The 15,054-nt window shown below is 42.4% G+C and overlaps 1 protein-coding gene across 1 annotated transcript in view; it reads left to right on the top strand.

Moving 5' to 3' along the window:
- XPR1 (xenotropic and polytropic retrovirus receptor 1) overlaps window positions 1–15,054 on the top strand; it is a 108,823-nt gene that overhangs the window by 89,766 nt on the left and 4,003 nt on the right. The window contains exons 12-14 of the mRNA XM_079981375.1: window positions 7,546–7,712; window positions 9,834–9,973; window positions 13,077–13,298. Coding sequence (XP_079837501.1) covers window positions 7,546–7,712; window positions 9,834–9,973; window positions 13,077–13,298 — 529 coding nt within the window. The remainder of the gene's footprint in view (window positions 1–7,545; window positions 7,713–9,833; window positions 9,974–13,076; window positions 13,299–15,054) is intronic.

The raw sequence follows: 15,054 nt of genomic DNA, 5'->3' as shown, positions 1-15,054 counted from the left end.
CTACAATAAATGGAATAAAGAATAAACGAAGTCATTAGAATGCACACGCCAAAAAAAAACCCATACCAGGAAGCAAATTGGTACATATGCTTATTATGGCCATTATTTATGCAATAAGTCCTTTAAAACATGCATATACATGTTTTGTAGAGTGGTTTAACTAAACACCCGGATCTTAACTAGAATTAGCTTAATAAAATTGAAACGATGACAAGGGTGGATTATGATGAATTGTCTATTGTTTTGAAAAGTAAAACAAAGCAACTACGGTACTTATTTGAAATAGGCAATAAAGGTTTTTTTAAATTCCATCTTCTAATAATCTGAGCTGCTAATGAGTGGTGGGTCTAAAGCACAACAGCTTTTCCTAACTCGTTATCACCTGCGCTTCCTGCTGCTTCTTTTTAAGGGTTTGTTGTTTCCAAATACACACAGACATCATCATAAGCACATACAGCATGTATCCTTTTTGCAAATGAAGCAGGCACATGGTGCTTGGGGGCTCTGGTTGGAATACCAATGCCCTGATTTTCCAGCCTTCCAAACAGCACTGAAGAGGACTGGTAGGACTCGCTAGTGGAGATTGAGATATAATTGCCTGCCTACAGCAACATATTTCCGCGACATTACCTGAATACTAATAAGGAGAAACAGTAGGGAATAAAGGTGGCAGGCAGAACCCCAGGAAAGGAGGTTTGGGAGCAGGGGTGGGGATAGCGTTGTGGGCAAACAATTCAAGAGGTGAGACCAAGAGGCGAGGAAAGCTATGTGCTTTTCATTGTGTGTGTGTTTTGCGAGCTTCTTGGTTCCTTTATTTGTAGTGAAATCTTAACATAAATTATAATTTGCCCACATCAATAATTCAACTACCAGAGGGTACAGACCAGTTCAGCTGCTGTGGAAGAGAATTATGGCCTGGGGATGCGGAGGCAGAAAAGCTTGCTTCTTTGAATTAGCTTGGCTGCTAATGCAGCGCAAGATGTTAATAGAGTTCTCTGCCATGCCTTCCTCACAGGGACTTGCCCTTTTTAGTATCAATTTCTGAAAATGATTTGATCTTACTTTGATGCTGCCTTTAGAACAAACCTATTTTTACTTCCCTCTCTCTCTTTTTGTTTTTTTATTTTTATACTATGGTTGGTATGACTGACTTACCACTCCCTAAGTAAGACCCACTGAAATCTGTGGGTTTAAGTTACTGCTGACTAAATTAAGTCTACCAATTATAGTGGTTTGCTCTGTTTGACTTGGCCATATACCAACCTATTGCTCCTGCCAGAATTTTTTATTATTATTTTCTAGTTCTAGGTGATGCTCTAGGGACACGGGTCTGCCAACCAAGCAGTTCAAAAGCACATCAAAGTGCAAGTAGATAAATAGGTACCGCTCTGACGGGAAGGTAAATGGTGTTTCCGTGCGCTGCTCTGGTTTGCCAGAAGTGGCTTAGTCATGCTGGCCACATGACCCAGAAGCTGTTTGCAGACAAACCGCTGGCTCCTTCGGCCTATAGAGCGAGATGAGTACGCAACCCCAGAGTCGTCTGCGACTAGACTTAATGGTCAGGGGTGATGCTCTGACAGAAGATCTCAGTAATACAGTGTGAGAGCACAGAGAATACCATACTTTTCCGTCTATTAGATGTCCCCATGTATAAAACTCCCCCTATTTTGGGGGACTCAAATTTAAGGGGGGAGGAGATGGCTCAGAATTGTTGAGCTTCTTTTGCGGAGGATTGACCAGAATTTTTTTTTTGGGGGGGAGGATTGCTAAAAATCGCTCAATTTCCTACTTGCCACAGTGACAGCCAGTTGCCAACAGAGCCTTTCCCAGCAAAAAATCTCTTACCCAACTGAGAAAAGCTGTCTGCCAACAATCGCAATCATGCGCGTCCCAGAACAGCAGCCGCCAATTACGACAGCCAATCCACAACAGTGTTTGCTGCACAAACCAATCACCAATCCAATTAGAGCAGCAGCAGCAGCCAATCCAAAGCAGCCCTTCTAGCAGCCAACAATCGTCGCTGACAATCTCTTGCTCGTGGCTGCGTCCAATCACCCGACCACCCCATTCACTCTCCACTGTCATCTTATGATGAGGCACGTTTTTGAACATTAGAGTAAAAAACCTCGTCTTACTGATGGAAAAATTACTGACAGTAATTGCAGTGCGAGACTGATCGGTGTTTGAAATACTTAAACAAAAAAAACTGGAGTTTTTTGTATAGGGTACAAGGAATCCTCTTGTAGCTCGATAGCTGCAGCTGCGTGGTAAAATGGCAAACATTCACCAGGCAAAATATGGGAATTGCTACTACAGGATGGAATGATGTTCTGCGGCTTGGGTTGCTCTAAAACAGGATTTGACAAAATCATGGAGGACGAGGTTATCAATCACTACTGCTTATGATAACTATGTGCTACCTCAAGTATTGGAGGTGATACGGGGGAACACATGGGGAGACTGCTGTTGTGTTTTGGGGCTTCCTATAAGCATATGGGTGGCCAGACTGAGAACAGGATGTTGGAGTAGATGGGATCTTAAGTTCCTAAGTGGTGCCAGAAATGTGGAACAGTGTGTAAGCACGGCAGAAAATGGAATGAGTGAATGAGAGATCTGCGATTCACACAGAACCTAGAGGTAGAAAACCGATTAAAAAAGACTGCCACTGATCCTTCAATACTTGCGCTTGTCCAAAATTTTCATTCCCCAACTCAGTAAAGGTGTCCAAAAATACGTATATTAAGGGAAAGTATGCATATGCATACACACACAAAAATAACACAAATGTTTTACGTTGGGGGAAATTGCTTGCAAAAATGTGTGTATTTGGTGAAATGTTCGCTAAAGTGCTGACACATTTTTATGAGGACCTTTAAAAAAATGCAAACTGATGCAGAAATGTGAGGAACTGAATTAAAGACTGTGAAGATGATGAACAGAGAGGAACTGAATTAGGCAGAATTTGTCTCTCCTTATTCACGGCTAGAATTATTCTTTAGAGATTTTGTGCGCATGCTTGCAACTGGATTAATAAGCCTTCTCTTCAAAGGCCTTGCTAGTGTTGAGAGGTTGCTAGGAGGCATGATTTGCTATCATGAATGTAAGATTGGTGGGCAATAAATTTATTTGGCAGAGAAAAAATGGACATCCCAGGGGTTAAATATTGTGGAAGAGCCTCTGGGCAAGTCAAATGTTAGTACAATTAAAGTGTTCTTGCTGTTTTGCAAAACCTTTAGACAGATTAGTAAAGTGACTTTCAACTATATGCAGAACAAGTTTGGCTCTGAATACAGATTATCTCAGTGTGTAATGGAGAACTAGCTAATTCTTCCACCTACCTGATGAAGGGTTCTGTGGAACCTGAATCCTGAATTTTATTTTACATGTCAGGAACTAGTCTGTTTTATAAGCTTTATACTGTATTGTAGTAGCTTGGACCTTGTGGCGGTAGCAGATCTGATTAGCGCAGGTTTAATTCCAGACCGTCTTCAAATTTCTAGTTTTAAATTCCTGTGGGCAGGCAGGCAGTTCAGCACAGTCTTGCTTTGCTCCAGTGGGGGTGGAGGTGGGGTCTCTTCAGCAACGAGGGCTCGGCTGACGCCCCCCGCCCAGGGTGCAGGCTCCCCCCGCTGCCTACCCCGGGCGTCAGCAGCCAACACTACGCCACTTTTTGTGCAGAACCTCTTCAGATGTCAGCAAGATTTCACTGTCTTTGTTCACTCATTGATGTTTAGCCTCTGTTCATCAAAGCTGAGACACTGAGTTTGCCTTGTTGTTGTTTAGTCGTTTAGTCATGTCCAACTCTTCGTGACCCCATGGACCAGAGCAAGCCAGGCACTCCTGTCTTCCACTGCCTCCCACAGTTTGGTCAGACTCATGCTGGTAGCTTCGAGAACACTATCCAACCATCTCATCCTCTGTCGTCCCCTTCTCCTTGTGCCCTCCATCTTTCCCAACATCAGGGTCTTTTCCAGGGAGTCTTCTCTTCTCATGAGGTGGCCAAAGTATTGGAGCCTCAGCTTCAGGATCTGTCCTTCCAGGGAGCACTCAGGGCTGATTTCCTTAAGAATGGATAGGTTTGATCTTCTTGCAGTCCATGGGACTCTCAAGAGTCTCCTCCAGCACCATAATTCAAAAGCATCAATTCTTCGGCGATCAGCCTTCTTTATGGTCCAGCTCTCACTTCCATACATCACTACTGGGAAAACCATGGCTTGTACTATACAGACCTTTGTTGGCAAGGTGATGTCTCTGCTTTTTAAGATGCTATCTAGGTTTGTCATCGCCTTTCTCCCAAGAAGCAGGTGTCTTTTAATTTCGTGGCTGCTGTCACCTGAGTTTGCCTACATGTCTTTAAAAATAAGTGTCTTTCCAGAAGAGAGACCTTGATGCATCCGTACTTCCTCTAGAACACTAAGCTTGGGCCTGAAATATAGAGAGTTTAGATGTCAGAGTTTTTTATGTAGAGTTTTGAGGTTATTCAGAACCATGTGTTAAGTGATGGAAAAGCTGGGATAGGCTAGCCTAGCTTTGGCATTTACACAATTTTTTTCCCTTAATACTTGTAAAATATTGGTCTACGTCTGAAGTAGACTCTACAATGTGCAAGCTTCTGTCACAATCAGTCTGTCTTCAGGGTCCCAGGGTGGCTCAAGACTCCCCGACCGCCACCCCAGCAAGGCAGATTCCAAGTACTACCCTTTATAAACTGCCCTTCATTGCACTAGAATTGCCCAGTGGAATTAATACATTTTTGTTACTTCAAGAAATTTTCTGAACTGTACATTGCTGCTGCATTTTCCTATGTGCAAAAGCATATGCTTCCATCTACTGGGCAAAATGTGAATGGCAGCCTTGTCAGTGATTATCATATGTGGTGGTTGTGTGTGTCTATCAAAAAATTCTGGGAATCTATCTACAATGAACTAAAAAAAATCCTCAAATATACCTTTATAAAAAAACCCGAAGCCTTTCTGCTTGGAATAGTTGGAGAGGAAATCAAAAAGGAAGATCAAACACTCTTTCAGTACGTGACAGTGGCTGCCAGAACTCTAATAGCGCAAAATTGGAAGACATCAAAAATCCCAACTATAAACGAGTGGCAATATAAATTATTTGATTATTCAGAATTGGCAAAAATGACACAGAAAATAAGAAATCAAAAAGACATAGAGTTTAACAAAGATTGGAATAAATTTATGACATATATGGAAACAGAGGTAAAAAATCTAAAAATCACAGTAGGTGCAATGTAACACTTGTGATGTAAAGAGTTTTCTGAGGAAAAGAAACTGCAGATATATTCTGAAACCGAGATGAAGGGAAGTCAATTGGTGTTGTGTGTTATTTGGTAAATGTCAGCTAATTTGTATCGTATGTTAGGAGATTTCTTTCTCTTTTTTCTTTTTTTTTCCTTTTTGTTTTCTCTTGTTATTATTTGTCTTTCTTTATGTATGTCTTTTCTGTGCATATGTATTATGTATTTTTTTTGTTTGTTTTAATGTTTGATGAAATAAAATGATATATATATATATATATATATATATATATATAAAAGTAATTCAGATTTATGTTTTTCCCAAATGCTCAAAGCATTTCACATCCTTAAAGAAACAAACCATCCTGCACGTTATTTCACTCTGAAGTACCACTCATTAAGCATGATGTCTACATGTTGTTCCAGAAGAGAGACCTAGATGCATCCATAGTTACTCTCTATCACTAAGCTTGGGGCTGAAATATAGGGAGTTTAGGGGTTAGAGGTCCTTATGTAGAGTTTTGAGGTTATTCAGAGCCATATGTTAAGCAACAGATCTCTCCACCATCAGAAGTCAGGCAGGTGGCGATAGCACCACCTGCCCTCTGGGGTCTCATGAATAAAAAGGTAAAGGTACCCCTGCCCGTACGGGCCAGTCTTGACAGACTCTGGGGTTGTGCGCCCATCTCACTTAAGAGGCCAGGGGCCAGCGCTGTCCGGAGACACTTCCGGGTCACGTGGCCAGCGTGACATCGCTGCTCTGGCGAGCCAGAGTCGCACACAGAAACGCCGTTTACCTTCCCGCTGGTAAGCGGTCCCTATTTATCTACTTGCACCCGGAGGTGCTTTCGAACTGCTAGGTTGGCAGGCGCTGGGACCGAGCAGCGGGAGTGCACCCCGCCGCAGGGATTCGAACCGCCGACCTTTCGATCGGCAAGCCCTAGGCGCTGAGGCTTTAACCCACAGCGCCACCTGCGTCCCCTGGTCTCATGAATACCCCTTATTAAATTATATGAACCTGTGTGGTCTGCTTACCTTAATGATGTATTCCCTATTCAGTGTTTCGTGTCTTCTCATCTTGTTTGTTTTGCATGTTTTTTTTGTGTGAAAACCTTTAATTTAAAAAAGTTTTAGAAAAGAAAAAAAGGAAGAAAGCTGATGGTAGCTCAGTGCAGAGTGCATGAGACTTAACCTCAGGATCATGGGTTGGGCAAAAAGATTCCTGCAATGCAAGGGGTTGGACTAAATGATCCTTAGGACACTACGATTATATGATTGTGCTGCTTTGTATTTGTAATGCTCCCCTAAAGAACCTTACCCAATAACAGCAGTGTCATTTTCTCCCTTGTCAAGGCAATCTGGCATATGTGTTTGTGTTTTTATGCCTAGTGTTGGATTTTGATTGTCAAGTTACAGCCTGATGCTTTTACCATTTTACTGTTTAAATCTCTGTTTCTAGTTGTGTTTAGTTTTTAATTAAGTGTCCTCTACCTTGCGAACCTTATGCTGCAAGAGAACTTACTAAATTTACCAATTAAATAAAATGAATCAGCATTCCAGTAATATCAATCTTGCAAAGTAGTCCAGCATTATCTCCGTATTGCAGAAGGAAGTTTCGGCTGAGAATATGGCTTGCCTAAAGTCATTGCTCCTGGCTGAGCAGGGTTTTGAACTGGGACCTTGCAGCTTAGACTCCTAATTGTGCTAGACAACATGGGTTCACATTTTTCTTCTTTATCCATTTGTTTACCTAAAAGATACATTTAAAAGCTAGGACATATCAGAACAAATCATCTCATGAGATTTCAAATGAAACTGCTGTCATTTGCAGGGTGCCAGTTGAATCCCATTTAAAATGGGAAAGAAATGTGTATACTACACAGCAGTAACCATTACAAAGTAGTCATACAAAACAATGGATAACATTTACTCGATTCATTGCTGAATTATTTCCAAAAAATAAGCCTCCATTATACTCTTGAGTCTTGGGGCAGACACCGTTGGGGTTCCTTTTTTTGCAATACGAAAGTGGCCTCCTTTCAATGACCTGCATTTTCTTAAAGTTTTGGGTTCATGTCTTTCAGATCACTGTTTATTCATATTTTTATAGAAATGGATACTGTCAAAATTCATGTCAGTGTTACTCAAATTCATGACATAATTTTGTGCTCCTTGTGTAAAATGCTATTAAGGTTGCTCCCAGATGTATCCAAGCTCATAACTAAACTTCATTCCAGCTGAATGGTCTGCTCATTTTTACACAGCGACACTGTTCTTCTTTCTTGCAGTTCGAAAACACAGCGACTCCCAAGTGTTCTTCTACCTGTGGATTGTCTTCTATTTTGTCAGCTCCTGCTACACCCTCATCTGGGACTTGAAGATGGATTGGGGTCTCTTTGACAGGAATGCTGGCGAAAATACTTTCCTGCGGGAAGAGATTGTCTACCCACAAAAGGTGCGTATGCAGATTGTTTTTGTGAAGATCTTTATTTGAAAACTTGGGAGGATTTGAACTGTTGGCACTTTCACACCCTGAGGGCATTTGTTTGTGATGCCATCCATTTCAGCAAATGAATCCCACCCATATTGAACACTGGAGCTGTCACAAAAAACCAGGAGAGAAATAGCTAAAATACAGTGGTACCTCGCAAGACGAATGCCTCGAAAGACGAAAAACTCGCAAAACGAAAGAGTTTTTCGTTTTTTGAGTTGCTTCGCAAGACGGATTTCCCTATGGGCTTGCTTCGCAAGACGAAAACGTCTTGCAAGTTTGTTTCCTTTGTTTTGCAAGTTTGTTTCCTTTTTCTTAAAACCGTGCATTCACTTCGAGGAGCAACTCATAGCACGCGGTGTGGTAGCCTTTTTTGAGGTTTTTGAAGACTTTGGTGATTTCTGAAGCTTTTCCAAAGTCCGTGCTTCGCAAGACGTAAAAATTGCAAGACGAAAAAACTTGCGGAATGAATTAATTTCGTCTTGCGAGGCACCACTGTAAAGTAAAATAAAGTAACTTGGGAAAGATTTAGAGCACAAGGAGAAGGGGACGACAGAAGACAAGGTGGTTGGACAGTGTTCTCGAAGCTACCAGCATGAGTTTGACCAAACTGTGGGAGGCAGTGGAAGACAAGTGCGCCTGGCGTGCTCTGGTCCATGGGGTCATGAAGAGTCGGACACAAATGAGTAAACAACAACAACAAAGAAGTAACTTTCATTTTAACACATTCAGTGCATTCATTGTTGTTAGGTCAATAATTGGGTATATCCACATAAGGAAAAACTGGAACAATGAGGGGGGATCTGTTCCTATTCTTTTCCCTCCCCTCTCCCCCACCACTTCAGCCCTTACGAGATTATCTTGTTTGTACATACACATCACAACAGAGCCATATGGGAATTTCCTGTCCTGCTCTGCTCTTGCTTCTCCCCCCCCCCCTTACCTGCGGTTGACATGAAGCAAGAACCAGTGGCAAGTTGTGGCCCCAAGACAAACAAGGTTGGGTCTTGGTCGGTCTGATAGGAGAGCAGAGGCCGCCTGGTAAGTGATTGCTTTTAGATACAGCAACAAGGGGGCATGTCATACGCAGAAATCCTCATGGGCACGAGGCAATTTTTTCTAGTTGTCACAGTGCCAGCATCCTCCTTCAGGGAAGGCGTGCTATATTCCTCACAGCTAACTCGTTGCCCAACACCAAGCATGGGCAGTATAGACAGAAACCGTGGTCATGGCCATCTATTGTTAATAGTTACAATGGTTTGCTTACAGATGCAGTCAAATGCAGTACACCAGGTTTCCAACAAGTCCACCCACAGGACCCAGCCATGCCCCTCACTGGTCCTATTTTGCACCCTCCTTGATCATTTTTGCCTGGCTGAACAGTGTTCTAGAACTCTGATCATGTATCTTCCTTGCCTGAACGAAGGAGAGCGAGGAGTGTGTTGAATCCATTAACATCCTATGCCTTTTTAAAATGTGACTCTTTTTTTGGGGGGGGTGTTATTGGGTTGTTATTTTATAGATAGATAGATAGATAGATAGATAGATAGATAGATAGACAGATAAGTTTGTTTTGTGTTGATCTTTTCTGTGAGCCGCCCCGAGACCGTGTATTCAATAAATAATAATAAATAATAATAATAATGAATGTGTTTACAGACTAGCCTACTCTACAAAAGTAACATTTACATGTTTTGCTCCTCCCACTGCTGGCATGTGGTTCCTCAGAATGCAGTCCCCAGGCTGAAAAACCTTTAAAGTACTCTCTGGCAACAGGGTATTTGGAAAAATCGAGAGGCATGCCATCTCGCTGCCAAATCTTAAGGAATGAAGTTGTTGTTGCTGTTGTTGTTAGTGTAATGTTGTTCCTTCGACAAATCAGCTGTTTATCTTGCTTTTTTTGTGTTAATACATTTATGTTAGATGGGAATATAGACTCTTGTCTGCACAGAAACCACACTGAGCATACAGAATAAGCAAATCCAAGGGCTGGATACTTCTTTTGCTCTACACTTTTATTTGAAGGTGGATCTGGTCGATAACCTTGCTCTGCATTACAACGGTCTTTTCCATCTGTTTCCTCAGGCCTATTACTACTGTGCCATTGTCGAGGATGTGATTCTGCGCTTTGCATGGACTATCCAGATCTCTCTTACTTCCATGCCAATCCACCCTTACGCTGGGGATATCATCGCTACTGTGTTTGCACCACTTGAGGTTTTCCGGTAAGATGCATTACCTAAACTACTACCCCAGGTTTTGCAGACCAGGGTAGATTTGATTTAAATCAAATTGATTTAAATCACGATTTAAATCACTAGTCACTAAGACTTGATTTAAAGCATTTTTTAACAGAAAGACTCATTCTTGCTGGTATAAATTTTCAGAGTAGTTTTTACAGTTACATCAAAAATTACTGATTTGGTTATACTGTTAGAAATACATAGACAGATAATTATGAAATTATTGTGAGGTTTAGTAAGTTAACTGTTTATATTTGGACAACTTTTCTGCTGTACTTTATTGGAAGGAGAAAAATAATCATTTCCTTAATAACAATTTAAACAATTTATTTAACTAAAACAATAACATTATAGCATATATATCCATGTTTGTTAACTGATGTGGTTAAACAATTTTTTTTAAAAAAATCTTAGATGAGTATTAGCACACGTGAAAAACTTAAAACAAATCCTTATTTCCTGATGAATAGCCTTTGGACTATAATGTAACTTAAATAGAAAACTATATCTAGAAAGATTTTTCCTCCAAAAGCATTGTATTTTAAAAATCCAATTTAAATTAAAAATATCCGATTTTTTATTATTATTAAAAAAAACCATTGCTTTTTATCCACCTTGTTGCAGACCTTGTTTGCAATTAATAGTGAGTGATACATTACCTCATAGAGTCAAAAACTTCAAATCTCCCAGCTGAACACTCCATGATCTGTGAACTTATAATTGTGTGTTCCTGTAGCCCAGCCTTTTCCCCGCTTGGTGACCTCCACATCATTTGGGGTGGGGAACCTCTGGCCATATCCCCTAAACCACACCCACCTGCCCCCCCCACCTGTTGTCATCATCGTAATTGAATTCGTATTTTTATTATTCCTTACTTATTAAATTTATTAGTTCCCTTTTTGCCACAGCAGCTCAAAGCGACTTAGAATATTCAAGCACATGTGCACATATATACATACCTGCATTAAAACCACCACTGTGGGGGAAAACAATTCTGTTTTTTAGAAGTAAACTAAAAACCCCCAACCATGCAAAAAGGCCATAGATAGTTAAAGCCAAAGCTCTAACGGGAAAAGGTATGTTTTCGTCTGGCACCTAGAGATATGTAACAATGGCGCCAGGCAAACATCCCTTATAAAGATCTGGCCTTGGAGTCAAAAAGGTTTTCCACCCCTGGTCTATAGCCATTGGCCATGCTGGCTCAGGCTGAGAGTAGGCAGAGGGCAAAACATTGAAAGACTAGTCTTACTGTTTTATGGAAATAAACCAAAAAAGAAAGGAAACAAATACAGGTAGTGGAAATCAAAGTCAAGTCAGCAGTCAAGATATGAGGCTTCCAAATCTTTGGTGACTCCATATTGCCTCTTTTGTATCTGGCTATGTCCACACAGCTGTCCTCCAGTCTGTGTTCCCTTTCTTTCTTGCCCAACTTTGCAGAAAGCTAGTAAAGAGAGTTGCCGAAATTATGGTAGTTAAGATTATCTAGGGAAGTAATAATTTATTAGTTCAGACCCTCCTCACCCCTATTCAGTAACACTTGCCATTCTAGCATTTCCAGTTTTCTTAAAAGGAACTCACACCACTGTACCATTGTCGGCGTCGTTTTCATCTTTGCAGTGGTCCCATGAGACAAGCTGGTTGTGAGGAAGTGTACAAGACTCCCTACATAGAATCATAGAATCTTAGAGTTGGAAGAGACCACAAGGGCCATCGAGTCCAACCCCCTGCCAAGCAGGAAACACCATCAGAGCACTCCTGACATGTGGTTGTCAAGCCTCTGCTTAAAGACCTCCAAAGAAGGAGACTCCACCACACTCCTTGGCAGCAAACTCCACTGTCGAACAGCTCTTACTGTCAGGAAGTTCTTCCTAATGTTTAGGTGGAATCTTCTTTCTTGTAGTTTGGAACCATTGCTCCGTGTCCGCTTCTCTGGAGCAGCAGAAAACAACCTTTCTCCCTCCTCTATGTGACATCCTTTTATATATTTGAACATGGCTATCATATCACCCCTTAACCTCCTCTTCTCCAGGCATAGACTCATAGAGTTGGAAGGGACCTCAAGGGCCATCTTGTCCGACCCCCTGCAATGCAGAAATCTCAACTAAAGCATCCATTACAGATGGCCATGCTTAAAAACCTCCAAGGAAGGAGAGTCCACAACCCCTCGAAGGTGTCTGCTCCACAAGTGTCTGACATCCTTAAGTTACTTAGCTCTTAGGAGGGGAAAGAGACTGTCTGTTAATGGCATTTATCAGTCACATATAAATTGACTGCAGAAAGTTCTCCAGGATTGCTGGTTTTCCTCTGTTACCACCTGCTTGGTAAGAGGGGAAAGTTTTGTTTCACAAATGGCGTTTAGATTTTAGCAGCTGTTAGGAGCTGTTAGGAGCTCGGTCCCAGCACCTGCCAACCTAGCAGTTCGAAAGCACCTCCGGGTGCAAGTAGATAAATAGGGACCGCTTACCAGCGGGAAGGTAAACGGCGTTTCCGTGTGCTGCGCTGGCCCGCCAGATGCAGCTTTGTCACGCTGGCCACGTGACCCGGAAGTGTCTCCGGACAGCGCTGGCCCCCGGCCTCTTGAGTGAGATGGGCGCACAACCCCAGAGTCTGTCAAGACTGGCCCGTACGGGCAGGGGTACCTTTACCTTTACCTTAGGAGCTTTTTGCATCTACAATGCATTTACCGTATTTTTCTGTGTATAAGACGAGCTTTTTGGACCCAAAAATGAGGTTCAAAATTTAGGCTTGTCTTATACACAGGTAGTGCTGAAGGGAGAGGCGTGAATGGTTTTGTGGCGCAAGCCCGAGATTGTAAGCAGTGATTGGCTGCTTGATTGTTTGGGGGGGGGTGCTGAAAATTGCTCACCCGCTGGAACAAAGTGTGAGCCCGAGATTATAAGTGGCAATTGTAAGCGACGTTAGCAGTTGTGTTCTGGCGGGTGAGCGATTCTCGTCATTCCCTGAAAATAATCCTCCACAAAAGCTCTATCCCCCCATTTTCTAAATTTTGAGGCCCCCAAAATAGGGAGCGTCTTATAGATGGAAAAATATGGTATGTTGCTTACTACGATTCTGCATCTTTCAGGCGATTTGTGTGGAATTTCTTCCGACTGGAGAATGAGCACCTGAACAACTGTGGTGAATTCCGAGCTGTCCGGGACATCTCGGTGGCACCACTCAATGCAGATGATCAGACCCTGCTTGAACAGATGATGGACCAGGAGGATGGTGTCCGGAATCGTCAGAAAAACCGGGCCTGGAAGCGTAGCCAGAGTGTGTCCTTGCATAGACCGCGTCTTGCTTCTCAGTACGTATTTGTTTCTTTTTTGAATGAGAGTGAGGGCTTGTCCACACTTCCCCTTGTCCCACTGCTTTTTCCCGGGGGAAACGGCTCTTTAGCGCTCAGTCAGAGCAAATGACAGCATCTTAAAAGGCAGAGACATCACCTTGCCAACAAAGGTCCGTATAGTTAAAGCTATGGCTTTCCCAGTAGTGATGTATGGAAGTGAGAGCTGGACCATAAAGAAGGCTGATCGCCAAAGAATTGATGCTTTTGAATTATGGCGCTGGAGGAGACTCTTGAGAGTCCCACGGACTGCAAGAAGATCAAACCTATCCATTCTGAAGGAAATCAGCCCCGAGTGCTCACTGGAAGGACAGATCGTGAAGCTGAGGCTCCAATACTTTGGCCACCTCATGAGAAGAGAAGACTCCCTGGAAAAGACCCTGATGTTGGGAAAGATGGAGGGCACAAGGAGAAGGGGACGACAGAGGACAAGATGGTTGGATAGTGTTCTCGAAGCTACCAGCATGAGTTTGACCAAACTGCGGGAGGCAGTGGAAGACAGGAGTGCCTGGCGTGCTCTGGTCCATGGGGTCACAAAGAGTCGGACACGACTAAACGACTAAACAACAACAGCAGAACAAATGGCAACCAGGTTTTCTGCGTTGTTCCAGTTTAAAGCTAAAGAGCTGCTTTTCCCTGGGAAAGGAGAAGGAGAAGGAGAAGCAGAAGCAGAAGGAGAAGGAGAAAGCCACTCAGACCCATGCTTTTCAGGCACGGGACAAGCAAAGCTGTCGATGTGCCCTAAGCAAACTTATACTGCATCTGCATCTGCATCTGCATCAAGGCATGGCTGACAGATCCTCCTCTACTGCAAATGTGAATGGACTCGATAAGTGTACTTCTGCTCAGCACAGTCTTTCGGAAGAGACTGCAAAATCTGCTCATGGCAGGCCGATTTAAGGAGGACAGCCTGAACAAATTATGCAGGTGTTGTTTGATTATGAGTCACTGCTAATAGACGTGATCACAATTTTTATTCCAGAGCTAGGTGAGTAATCAAAATTTAGAAAAGGGGAAGATTGTGAGCAACACATAAGGGAAAAGCAGGATAACTTCTGATAACTACCTATCAGGTCACTTTGGATCTTCAAGTTTTAGTACCTACTGCATTTTATGTTTTTAACATCAGCACTTTGGCAGTAACTGGAAACACCACCTGTTGTTTTGTTTTTAATGAAAGAATTGGTTGTCTGTAGTGAGTGGTGCTTTAGAAGCCTGTTGCTCTAATTTTCTCAAAAAAAAAAAAAAAAACCCCTTGTGATTAAGGCAATATCCCTGGCTTTTTGGAAGTTCTAAGAAATTTAAATTTGGAGATCAGTGAAGCTCAATAACAGGCTGAGCAGCAAAAATGCAGCAAATAGGGCAGGGTAGATTCAGTGTATGAATGCCAAGCTGTATGCAACTTTTACCCACATTATGGGCAGAGGCCTGATTGCAGTTTGACTTTACAGGTTCAGAGAGACCTCAAAATGTGTAGAATCTACGTGTAGCTGAGGAGTAAAAGTATTCTCCCCCACCTAACCTGCTCAGACACCCTTGTCCTAGTCTACACGCCCAGCCTCCGTGAACTTTAGCTCCTGATCTTGAGAAGGATGACACACATTAGACCTCTATAAATTAGAAAGTGTGCATAAAATCTCTATTTTCTGTTTTACTTCTTTACTATAAGCCAACCAGAGAACCTTTATGTTGTGGGATCAAACACAGATGCTGTCGA

This window comes from Podarcis cretensis (genome assembly GCF_951804945.1).
Source record: "Podarcis cretensis genome assembly, chromosome: 6".
In the NCBI taxonomy this organism is placed as follows: Eukaryota; Metazoa; Chordata; class Lepidosauria; order Squamata; family Lacertidae; genus Podarcis; species Podarcis cretensis.
The sequence above is the reverse complement of the archived record's forward strand: the minus strand, read 5'-3'. Positions and strand labels throughout refer to the sequence as shown.